This window comes from Nesoenas mayeri (assembly GCF_963082525.1).
Source record: "Nesoenas mayeri genome assembly, chromosome: 4".
Lineage (NCBI taxonomy): Eukaryota > Metazoa > Chordata > Aves > Columbiformes > Columbidae > Nesoenas > Nesoenas mayeri.
The window spans coordinates 7,050,748-7,063,957 of record NC_137540.1 but is presented as its reverse complement, the minus strand read 5'-3'; the positions used below and the strand labels follow the sequence as shown (position 1 = coordinate 7,063,957).

The window sequence follows — 13,210 nt, the reverse complement described above, 5'->3', positions numbered from 1 at the left end:
ATGGAGCAGCGGTACAGCAAGGCGGAGACCCTCGCCCTGCGGAGGAAGCACATCGGGTAGGGGCGGCAGCGGGGCCGGGAGCGGGGAGGAGGAGGAAGAGGAGGAGGAGAAAGGTCTCCGGCGGCTGCAGCGGCCGTGACAGCGGCCGGCCGGACCCTCTGGGTGCTGAACCGGGGGGGGTCACAGCGCTGGGCAGCCCTGTCAGCCCTTCAGCTTGCCAAAATAAAATGCACGCTCCTGAAAAATAGACGTCTCTGTTAAATGGGCCCGAGAAGACTTCTTAAGCTGAGTCTAACTGGGAGAAATGCAGGAAGGCTGCCGGCAGTGTGACCTGAGTAATAGTCCTGGCTGTGCATGTACCCGATCCCACTGTATTGCGATGTTACATATTTTTCTCCTTCATAAATAGGTGTCGCCAAATGAAAAATAAGTCCAGATTGTTAAAACTAGCACTGGCTATTTGCTAATTGCATCCTAAATGTGGAATGTATAGAAAGTTCGCTAAAGGTTCAAAAAAATGGTGGCCGCTTAAAGTGTGTGCAAAAGCTTCTCTTAAGGGGTCAGTTCAGTCTTAAGGGACTCTTGCCTGTGCAAGGATTAAAGGTTTTGGCTATGTTGGGTGAATAAAAAGAAACTTTCACACAAACGACTGACACCTAATAGAAGAAAAAAACTGTAGACAAGAAATGGCCAATGATAATGATGATGTGCACTGATTTTAAAGTTTACCAGAGGAGAAGCCGAAGATGTCAGAAAAGATCTATACAAAGTGTGATAAACTACATGACTTCACCTTCTATGACTGAAATTTGGGCTTTACAAGATCATAATTTAAATATACCTGGTAATAGAGATGTATCTCTGAGTTACATGGAAATGATTGTGTTTCTCTGAGGCTATATAAACGTTACTAAGAGTTCAGAAGACTTTTTCTCTGTTTGGTAACATCATTCAGCACAATTATATAGCTGGCATGTTCACCAAGAGGGTGAACAGGAGAAAAAAAAATGTTTAAAGAGTACTTTTCATGATTTACAAGAAGTTTGAGTTTTGCTGGAAGCAATCTAGGTGTTTACAAAAAGCCACTTTTAATGATTTTATCCAAAGCAGACAAGATGAGATACTGAGATTTTTAGGACCTGCTTGGCACCTCTGAAAATAAAATCTGCAAGGCATTAGTGCTTTGTTCTTCAATGTGACCTCTATATGGTACAGTCATCCACTGTGTAATGAATTTCTGGCTGTAGTATAAAACAGTTCTTAACAACTCTGTTATATTCCCAGTAAGTTAATTGGCCATACATGTTCATAAGGCATGTAAATAACCAGAGCCAAAGCCTAGAAACGCAAGCAGGACATATAAGGACCTGGAATTACTTGCAGTCACTGTGCTCCTGTGATACTGCTTGCAGACAGAGTCGTGGTTTGAAAATGCCCTTATTAAAGACCTACTTCTGTTCCCACTGAGCCTGGGGAAGGCCATGGGGCCCATTTTTAGTTTCAGCAAGATGCCTGTTCTACCACCATCTGAACTATTCACAAGCTCTTTGCAGAGGGAGGCACTTCTCTCCAGAGCTGCAAAAGATCAACCGCCCCTAAAACTCAGAGGGGGAACAACTGAGAAAATGAAAATGGTGTTATTTTATAATTATTTTCTTTTAGGCCTTCCTGCAAAGTTTTCTTTGCCAAGGACCCTCTGAAGATAGTGCGGGCTCAGGGCCAATATATGTTCGATGAGAAAGGAGAAAAATACTTAGACTGTATCAACAACGTTGCACATGGTAAGCAGTTTAACTTCTAAGACTGCTTCTATTCCTTCATTTCTAATAACGATCAGAACACACTTCTTCCAAGTGATGATGTTCACTGTGCTTCTCTGAATGTCCTTGTGTGGTTCAATAACTGACTGCTTGCTAGTAATAACAAATTAATTTCTTCTCTAGTTGGCCACAGTCATCCATATGTGATAAAGGCTGCAACAAAGCAGATGGAACTGCTCAACACAAATTCCCGGTTCCTGCATGACAACCTTGTTCAGTACGCACAGCGGCTTACAGCCACCCTGCCCGAGAAACTCTCTGTTTGCTATTTTGTTAACTCTGGGTATGTCTGAATATTCATTTTTTTCCATTGTGACTGTTTTGCTCCTATTTGATATAGACAGCTTGGTCCAAAACTTACTAAGCAGGACTTAGTAATAAGCAACGAAAATATTTCTAGTGCCAGTCAAAGAATCCTTCCCATTTGCAGCTATCATACTTAGTGTGATGGCTCAATGCGAGAGACCCAAAAACAAGAAAATATCTGCTAAACAAGAAAACTGGCCTGCTGAATGCCATGCAAAAAAGAAAAATAAATGGAGGGGAAAAAACAAAAACAAACAAACAAAAAATATCAAGAAAAGCAGATTAGACTGCAAATTGGTGAACGTTATGTATAGATTGGTGAGTGGTATGCCTATATTGGCATATGACCTGGGAAATGAGCAGACTTCTTTAACTGGTCCATTCAGTCTGTGATCACTTACATTGCCAGAACAGACAATCTGCAGGGACTTGTGAGCAGAGGGGCTGCCAAAGGTCAGGCTGGAAGTTCAGGTCTGCATCCTGGGAGCAGATTTGAGATCTCTGCTGCCTGACGATACAAGCGCCGGGGGATGGAGCCGACGTGGAGGGTGGGAAACAGGGCTGGTGCGCTGCTGCTTTTCGAGGGTTTGTGGCTGCGTTGTCCTCTCAGCTGCAACGCAATCTCATTTGTACCAAGAGGAGGTAAATGTCTACAAGCAAACTGGGGGAGGGGAGAGAAAGCATCTCTTTGTTTGCTATTTATACAAAGAGCTGGTTTTTTCTTTGCCCTTTTACATGACATTTGCAGTCTCAACCTTATCATTGTAATCTGTATAGGAACAGAGCCTGCTGTGTTGATTTATTATATCCACTAGTCCCGTGACTCCTCTTCTGCATTAGAATACAATTTTAATTGGAAGTGCTTGCTCACTATTTTGAGACTGTATCTGTTATTACACAGGTCTGAAGCTAACGATCTTGCTTTACGACTGGCTCGATGGTACCATGGGCACCAAGATGTGATCACCCTTGAAAAGTAAGTATGTAGAGCAAGTAGCTTATGTGAACGCAGCCAGCAACTCTTGCCATTACCTCAGAAGCAGCTTTGTAGCAGCCCCCTGCTGTTTGTACTGCACTGCCTGCTGAAAGAAAAGCTTTGTTGCTTTCATACTAGAACAGGTTAGGAAATCCCTTTTCTGCAGAAGTTTCGATGATCTCTGAAAAATAAGCTTGTCAGTCACCCCAGAAGGTCAATCACCTGTTACGTGGCATTTCCTACCGAGACTCCCAAAGCAATTCAGGCCAGAGACTTGAATGATAGCTTGAAACATCAGTGAGTGGAAAAGGGCTTTCTGTTTGTAACGCTCTGCTGGACACAGGGGTTTTTTTGGTACAAATAAATATTCAGCGGTCAAGAAGAAAGATCTTGTAGCTCTGCAGCAGTGCTGCACCAATGCTCAGGTCTCCTCTGGTGAGCACAAGTATGCACACAAAACCGAGCAGCTCCAAAAGCAGGAGGTACTGAGAGGCCATCAAATGTGAGGAAGAGACATACACACCTCTCCTTGTTTACTTGTCTTAGATGCAGCTGTAGAGTTGGTTTTTCTGCTGTATGCCTAGATCATCTTCTCAGGTTGTGATCAGAAGGTCCAGCCAGAGCAACTGCAAGAGTGTGTGTCTCTATCTGAACAGCATGAAGCTGGTTTGACTTAGTTGTGCTCAGGTCTCCAATAGCCCTCCTTGACTTGACTCATGCGGCCAAGATTTGGCACCACCAAGAGTAGCTTCCATCAGGAGGGGCTGAGGATGGAGCTGGCTCTGCTACTATTTCTCTGCAACATCTCCTCTTCCTGAACACCACAAGCTATTTCTTTGCCCAAGTCCCAAGGCTCCATAGGTTTTTGCCATACCTGCTGTCCCAGTCAAGGTGGGCTTTCTGTCCTGTCTTTGTGTCCATCGGCAGATTTTTGTTGACTGGCTAGTGGAAAGGTGTAAAAAAGATAAAGGAGTGCAAAAACATCCTCTCTGCCCTAAGTGTGTGCTGCTATGAGATTATGATGTCTTTGATTTGGTTAGAGGTTCCCTTCACGTCAAGTTTATGGCTGAGTGGAAGTGTTTATTCCCTGAATGAAGCTGCCAGATGCTTTAGGTTCAAAAGGCTGTTTCCTCACTTCTAAATCAAATTGGCCTCAGTAGTAACCAGCTTTGGCATACTCTGGAATATAAAGCTTTTATATTCAAACAATATTCATCCTTACCCTGAAAGTGGCTTCTGCCAAACAGTCTGGCCTGTAGGGCCTTCAGGGCAGGTAGCAGTGTGCTGCTGCTGCAGGAGATCCCACCTTCCGATGCAATGTACAGTCTTGAGAGGCTTTGCAATGGTGTTGTGGTCTCGTTTGCAAAGCTTGGGTTGGCCAGAGTGGGGCCCACAGGCTGGAAATGTGGGAGATGGACCCACACTTAAGGTGGTAGAGAAAGAAGGCTGCTGGGGCAGCCACCTTAGGAGTAGTGCAGTCCAGGGAACGTCGTCTTGGTCTGTCACCATCCTGGCACTTGATTTTATGCAGGAAAAATCTCCTGGTTCCAGTCTTTCTAGTGAATTAAAGTCAATGGCAACTTCATATGGCTTTCAAGAGAAAGACTGAGTAAATTAAATCAAGATTCCTTCACAAACAGTGCTACTGTGTTGCAGATACAGTCACTTATTCTAGATTATTTATGGGCACAGTTGTAAATTTAGCTCTTGTATATGTTTGATGAAAAGTGACTTCAATATTTAACACTCATGCAGTGCTTACCATGGCCACGTTACCTCTGTGATTGACATCAGTCCCTATAAATTTAATGAGCTGGGAAAGGACAGCAAGAAGGAGTTTGTGCATGTGGTAAGTGTGGGTTTTTTCTTTTTTGTTGTTTTTACGCCTGTTATGCAGCATACTGAATTACCCACTTCTGGTGTAAATACGCTTTCATTCTGTTTTGCTGACATTAGAGTACATACACTTGGCTAGTTTTCAGTGGATTAAATAGAGCAGAATTGTTTGCTTTTGGATTTCTAAGAGGGTATTCAGCTGTGAAGCTGATTTCCTTCATAGTGTTGCAAGTTTCCTGAGACTATACACTGTATAGTTAAACAGTTTGAAGAAGTTAGCCAATATCTGTTGTGTTGGTTTGGCTAAAGAAATGTAGGACTTTTGAGTCTCTTTCCAAAAACTGGAAAGGCAGACCTCACACCACACAGATCTGGGTACAGAGCTCATGGGTGTCCAGCTGAGTGGGGTACTGTTTGATTTGCAGCCTGAACTTGTATATCTTAGAGACAAAAATCATTCTCAGCCTGGATATGTACACAAAGCAAGTCTTTCCCATCTAGACCATGCTACTGAAGTAGTATCCACCTTTTTATACTGCTTCCTTTCCCTTGTTTATTGAACCCCTTCCAGCATCATTTGTAGAGGCTTGAAGGTCATACAGGTTCGTACCACGACTGCAATGCTGGAAGGGAAGTGACAGACTGGAAAACCCCATTGCAGAAATGGATCTTTCTGCAAGAATTTGAAATAAGATGATGAATGAGGACACAGTATTGTGTCTTGGGGGAGAGGAGGGATGGTCTTCAAAACTGGATGAGGTAGATGATGGTTCTTTCAACAGTTATGTTCATTAATGTTGAACACATCTCAGGGCTGAATTAAGTTCCCATAAGTATTTTTGCAATTCCATGCAGAAATTCAGGCAGTGCTAACTCCTATTATTTCTTTGTGCTGAAGGACAAAAATGCAGAGCTATAGAAAAGAAAGTGAATGTTTCATAGAAGGATGTGCTTTAAAAAAACAAACAAACAAAAACCAAAAACCAACTTGGTCTTTTCAGGCTCCTTCTCCAGATATCTACAGAGGGAAATATAGGGAAGACCACCCAGATCCAGCAAGTGCTTATGCTGAAGAGGTGAAAAAGATTATTGAAGAAACGCAGAAGAATGGACGCAAGGTGTGTGTTTTGTGCTCTAGAAATGCCGAGGCTTCATCTATTAAGTGTGGCATGAGGGCATGAAATGGGAAGCTAAGGACATGTTTTCCTACTCAGTTTTCCTTGCTTCCCACTGCCCTTCTGTGTTCAAATTGGGCCACTTTTCTGCCTGATGCTTTTATCATAGTTTTTCTAGGCATCAATGAAAGGATCAATACTACAGTTGTAAATTAGCAGATACAAGCAAAGCTGTTTAATTTCCTATTTTATGCGTTGACTCAGTAGAATGTAAATATCTTGGGGCAAGTTTGAGATCAGCTGAGAAACTACATCATGAATTCTAGCAAGGGTATATAAAAGTTTCCAGGACATGGAGGAAATACGTTAGATCAAATTTTGATAGAACATTTCTGAGTCTAGTAGCTTAAGATAACTTTGGAGTCATCCAAAAAGATGAACCTTTCAATCATGTGCAATATGACCTTGATAAAACCAGATAATTTCTGAACAGGTTTACTTAAAATGTGTGTTAATGTTTTGTATGACAGCATTAGCATTGTGAGACATGTAGGGCTTGCTCCAAAGCCCACTGAAGTCACAGAAGACTTCTGTGGAGATTGGAACATGTTCCCCTCTAGTCCAATGGACTTACGTCACTCTTCTTTTAGTTTCTTCATGAACTTTTTTTTTATTCTCCACTAACGGATAGTTTTGTTTTTTTCTTCCCTTGTTTCCTTTCTTTTGCATATTTCTTAGGTTTTGGTGACATAGACCTGTGGCAGGACAAGTTGTGCTAAAGGCTAAGCCTCACATGCTATGGGAAGCTTCGTACTCTTGGCCGTAGCATGCCTCTTCAAATCTAGTGTACGGTTCTTTACACGTTACTGCTCGGCCTTGTTTCCAGGAAGACTGCACCAGCCCAGAGAGACCTCTTGCTGCTCAGGGAGGGGTTCACAAGTGGTGTGGGGATGCAATCCCTTTAATAGCAGACTTGTGCTGAGACTTTGGGGTAATATCGTATCTCTGCTTCATAGACCTCTGCTGTTGACAAGAAATGAATTTTGATGTTCCAGTGTATCTGATCCACTGCTCTTAACCTTCCTGACTTGAAATAACTTTCTTTTTCATTCCTAGCAACTGGAATTATTTCACCTGTAGAATTTTTCTCCTCTTTTGTCAAGTGCCTCGTGCTGACTTTTACTTGTGTAGTTATTTGTACTAGGCAGGGGTGCCCAAAGCGTAGCCTCAGGTCATCTTACAGTTCAGCTTCTACCCACCTCTACCTGGTGTTCAAGGTTGAACAAAAAAGCTGATCACCACATATCACCCATTACTGGAAAGCCTTGGCATGAAAGAAGTTTCATTAACCTCTTGGGAAAAATGACCAACGCTGTTGTGTGTCTCTTGTAAATTGAAATTTGTAAATAAATTTACAGAGCTCCCAGGAGCCCCATCCAATGTCCAGTGAGACCAGTAAGTGTCTTCCACTTACTATATAGGACTGCTATAGGACTGAGGTTTAACAGAGGTGCTTGTATTCCCATCAGGCTGCAGAGTTGGCCCTGGCTACTGCAAATTTGGGCACCCCAGACTATAAAAGGAATAAATTCTCTAGCTATAGCTGTTCTCAAGAGCCCTCAGCTGTCCAACCCATTGCGTGATTAAATTAAGGCACACATTTAAACATTTATTTCTAGACTGTTAGATATTTGTGCAAAGGCCAAAGAGATGAACACAGCTCTTACCTGAGTTTGTTTTTTGTAGATCGCTGCCTTCATAGCCGAATCCATGCAGAGCTGTGGAGGCCAAATAATTCCACCTGTGGGCTACTTCCAGAAAGTGGCAGAGTATGTACATCACTTCAAAGGGGCATAGCTGGAAAATTAACCAAAGAAACAGGTTTTTTCACTATAGGCTTATCCAACCAATTCCGCTATCACCCTCTCTTGTTCTTGGCTATCTGTGGCTCCTTTCTACTTTTTTAAGAGTATGATTCTACTTCTGTTTTGTTGGGGTTTTTTTATGGAACATCAGCTGACAAATTGGTTTCAGCTGGATAATTGTCTTTCCTTTTCTACCTTTAATCCCCAGGCCATAAATCTGATGGAAAATGAAGTTGAACCACCATAGATAAAAGCCTGCGGTACCATCACAGTGCCCCATATTGCATTAAAATATCAGATTTCTTAACATTTAGCAACCTAAAAATTTTATCAATTGAATAGCTATAGCTGTGTTTCAGCAGCCACACTATTTCTTTTATTCTCCTAACATGGTCTCACACTGGAGAATTTCTGTAATATAGACTCCCTTGTCCTAGACTGCCTACCCGAGACTTGTACTGCAGCATGTTATTCAAGCCATTCTTTTTTTCAGGTATGTGCGTGCGGCAGGTGGTGTGTTCATAGCTGATGAGGTCCAGGTTGGCTTTGGCAGAGTTGGGAAGCATTTTTGGGCATTCCAGCTGCAAGGCGAAGACTTTGTGCCTGACATTGTCACCATGGGGAAGCCCATTGGCAATGGCCACCCTATGTCCTGTGTGGTCACAACAAGGGAAATTGCTGAAAGTTTTGGTGCCTCTGGACTGGAATATTTCAATACAGTAAGTTTGTAGGTGAAGGTGTGCCTTTCTTTTTCCTTTTGGTCTACATTTAGCAGTTACAAGTTGTTCAGGTGATTCAGCTAACATCTGTACCCATCACTGCATTACATTACTAAGAGCTCAAGTCAATCACAGTCTGATATCTAAAAGCAAGTGGTGAAGCTTTGAAATATGCACTCTACCAAGTGGCATATCTTAATATGGAGCAGCAGCACTAGCTTTCTGGTATCTCAGGTCACATCCACACAGATAAATTCTTCCTTACTTCTCTCTCTCTCTCTCCTTTTACCCCTGTCCACCCACCTCCCTGGAATGCTGACCGTGTAAAATTTCATTCTCTAGGTCAGGCTCTGTGCTGGTGGAGCTCAGGCCCTGGCAGACCTTGCTCTGTAGTTGTCACCTAAAAAAACAGTGACCCTTTGCCGGGAAATACCTGAGCTGCGTAGATGCCACATAGGAGCAGCTTTATTCTTGGTTTTGAGTCCTCCTTCTACTGAACCTTCTTCCCAGCCACCCTGAGTCCTCCTGCTTTCAATGGAGTTCATACCCTCAGGCTTAAGAGTTACCAGATCACCCACTGCTCTTCACAGGAGCATTTTGCCCGCACATGCGATCTGCAAACCATGAGAGCAGCTTGAGCCATGAAATATTCAAATTCCTGAAACCCAAAGCAGAGAAGGAGGGAGCCCCTCCCTTGGGTCTCCTACCCTGCCCAAAGTGGGGGAATGGTGCTGCACAACACCCCCACCTCTGTGAGCTGTCCTCACAACACGCCAAGCAGGAGAAGGCAAGTGGAAACTGCATGGACGGACACAGATGAATGTTTCTGATGGGCTTTGTTTTTCTGTTTGTCTTTATTATCAGTTTGGAGGAAATCCAGTGTCTTGTGCTATTGGTCTGGCTGTGCTGGAGGTAATAGAAAAAGAAGATCTCCAAGGAAATGCTACACGTGTAGGAAGTTACCTCCTGGAGTTGCTGGCTGAGCAAAAGGAGAAACATCCCTTAGTGGGAGATATCAGGTGGGTGCCTTACAGCAATGTTTCAGAGAAGAAAAAGAATTGCTAGAAAAATCAACAAGTTGGATGGGGGAGGTGTGAAACAAAAATACATTATTATGCTACACCTGCAACAACTTTTTAAAAAAGATTTCTACTTATCTGATTAGTCAGGTCTAAATGCAGCCTCTAGAAAAGCTCAGGAAGAGAGCAAGGGAAAGAGGCATCCATGACCCTGGTTGTCAGCACAGGGTCGGGATGATGGAGACCTTGTTCAAATCTCTGGGATATTTTATTTGGAGATGTTAGTGTGGGATTTCTTCATCTCCTGTTACTACCATGATAACTACCTTCAGGTGTTTGGGGGTGGGTTGTGTTGTGGGGGTTTTTTGTTGTTGTCCTTGTTTTTTTGTTATTTGGCTTCAGGTTTGCAGGGTAAGAGAAGAAGAAAATTATTCTATTATTTAGAAATTACTATATTTCTAAATAAGATAATTCATGAAGCTGTTTAGATGATAATTTAACACATTTGGAATTTATTAAATTATCTAACTGGCCACATAACCTTAATGAGCCAGCTGAATTTATTTGTCCAGACACATCTTCCCTGGGAAGAGAACCGCACTTGTTAGAAACAGTTCTTGCATTTGCAGCAGCAGACTTGTGGTACTGACACCACATTGCATTCACCTGTATTTTTATTTCTCTACTCCAGGGGTGCTGGTTTGTTTGTTGGAGTGGATCTGGTGAGAGATCGACAAATGCGAACACCAGCCACAGCTGAAGCCCTCCACCTTATTTACAAGTAAATGTTTTTAATGACTACGTGCACTGATCAAACCCTCCTAAAATTCCCTAGCAGTCAATTACTAATTTCAGTTTAAATTTGTGTAGCTTTTGATAACATAGTACTTTGAAAAGAAAAGTTTCAAAATCAAAAATACAGTTTTGTACTTGTGTCCAATGCAGATGTTTCCCTTTCCACAGGCTGAAAGAGCATCAAATACTCCTTAGTGCAGATGGACCTTACAGAAACGTACTAAAATTTAAACCACCAATGTGTTTCAGTATGGAGGATGCAAAACATGTTGTGGAGACAATTGATGCACTTCTCACAGGTACGAAAGCTTTAGATATTCTCCTTTTAATTCATTTCCAGATGCCCTGTTAGAAATATCAACCACAATACTATAATCTAGGCCATTACATGCAAGGGAAAGTAATCAGTTACATTTCTTAATGCTTGTCCAACATGTTGTTCTTAATGCCAATTATTATAAATAAACAAAGAGCCCCCATATATATTTTGTCGAAATTTGTTAAGCAGAATCATGTTATTGATTCTTTGTCTCACACAATGTTATTGCTCATTTCTGGTTGCACATGCTATATGTTACAGAGCAAATAAGTTAATTCACCACAGCTCTGAAAGACACTGCTGAAACATTGTGAAACTTTCCATAATGCTCTGTACCTTGGTTTTCTTTTTTTTTCTTTTAAACTGGCTTATTGGAACACAATTTTCTCACTCAAATTTAGCCTGAAGGGTTTTCAAGCTCAGTTTATCTTCTATCTGAGGACTAATCCAGGGCTAAATAATGTCACGTATACTATTAGCGTAAGGACCACTGAATGCTTCCATCTCCTGTGACTGTAGCAATTGGAGTTAGAACAGCATGAATGTGCTGGACAAAGGCAGAATTTGGCTCTGAAGAGTCTATCTGAACCCCCATGCTACAGTCAAGATCTTAATTTTGTTCTTTTCTCTGAACATCCCTGAAGCTACACAGACCTGATGCACTAATCACATTGCCTCCGAGATATGTTTTAGGAAGTATTCATCATTCTTCAGTTAGTCTTCTGTGTGGTAAATGCCCAGAGGAATCACTGATTAGGTATTTTTACAGATGTTAAACTGACTATGCTTATTCTCCATGGTTCTTATTAATTTAATTATTTTATTTTATTTTTTTTTTTAGAAATGGAAGAGGCAAATGGAATGAAGACAGAAAATGATGCATCTACAAACGCACAATGTAAAAGAAAAGTATGTTTTGAATATTTTATTTTGGTTTTAACTCACCTAGATAGGTGTTTGGCAAGGCAGGTATAAATGACTTTGGTAGAGCACACCTTCATTTTTGTGGTGTGAGTGGTTCTGTGCCTTGAAGCTGAGCTCAGAATATAACCTGCTACTAGAAACCTGAGAGGATCATGTTACTGGGGCAAATCTAAAAAGAGGTGCATAATACAGACCTACCACAAGAAACATGTTACAGACAAGCCCCTTTTGTCTGCCTTGCGTGCTAACAAGATCAGCCAGACTCTGGGCTGCACAAATATTGTGAGCTCAGCAATCAAAAATTTTACTAGTTTAGGTATGGCGTGCTACCAATGGAGATTTGGCTTCTAAAGCAAGCATTCAGCCTGGAGGGTGTCCAAATTTTCAGGGTATTCCAAGGATTTCATTTCCACCATAGCTCTTTGAGTACAAACGGCTGACATGCATCCAGGTTAGGGCTTCTTAGGTTGCAGCACTGGCTTTGGACAAAACTTCTCACACCCTTAAAAACACATGGCACCCACTGTGTTATTGAAAAGCTCGCTGACCTGTCCCTTGGTGAGTTTTCCAGTGATGCTGTGAAGGGCGGGAAGGCAATAGCTCAGCTCTCTAGGAATGTAGTAATTAAGGCAGAGACCCTACGGATTATTTGCTATCTAGATTATACTACATTTGGCATGCGAGCCTCCTCTTACAGAGATTTGCACACTTTCGGTTCAATTTCTTTCAAAGCTAAGTTGTGTCACCAAAAGAGCAGAAGAGGCAGAGCTCCCTAATGGGGACCAAATCAAATGGACACATGACAGAAAACGTGCATGTGTCCTCACTGACATTTCATTCCTTTTTCAGATGACTGAAGGCAGTTCTCAACCAGAAGGCGCAAATGAAAGCATCACCCATATGAATGGAACCGCCTGCAGACAAGAAAATGAGCTTTTTTCTAAAAAATGCTCAGTGCCAAGTGAAAGAATAAGAACATAAAGAGGGAAAGTTTCCTCATTCAATTCGACTTTGTGTCCAGCTTGCTTTTGAGACGAAGAGTGCAATAGTTCGAGTCCTAGGATATGTTTGAAGCCTAGTCCTACCTTCCATAAACTGGCTGAATTCCTGTTAGCTTCAGTAGGAGTCTAAAATACCTTCTCAGATACATGAGAACTGCACCATGTGGCCTGAAATCTCGATGTGACAGAACGGACAAGTGATACACAAATACCTTGGTGCTGATGGCAGGCTTGACATAGGTACACACAGTGAAATCTGTGGATCTACCCATATTACACAGAATCTGAATTGCTTAACCACCGTACAAGCAAATGCCAATCCTATTAAGTTTAAAATTATACGCTTAATGTGCTATTTTTACAATATTTTAAATTTCAATATGTAATATTGAGATGTTGATTTCTTCCCATGTTTTAATGGCTGAATTCACAAAACAATGCTTAAGAGAGAAATCATTATTATCTTCCAGTGCAACTTAGGTCCTATGGACCATATTCCCAGCTAATGTAAATTG

At 41.9% G+C, this 13,210-nt stretch overlaps 1 protein-coding gene across 1 annotated transcript; it reads left to right on the top strand.

The window, feature by feature from the left end:
- On the top strand, positions 1–12,598 carry ETNPPL (ethanolamine-phosphate phospho-lyase; the record flags this gene model as incomplete). Its single annotated transcript, XM_080344066.1, is given in 14 exon segments — positions 1–56; positions 1,663–1,781; positions 1,944–2,103; positions 3,028–3,102; positions 4,858–4,951; positions 5,940–6,056; positions 7,800–7,882; positions 8,412–8,637; positions 9,502–9,656; positions 10,348–10,437; positions 10,620–10,750; positions 11,612–11,679; positions 12,544–12,546; positions 12,548–12,598. Coding segments are annotated over 14 exon segments (1,428 nt in total).
- Between the last annotated feature and the right edge of the window lie 612 nt (positions 12,599–13,210).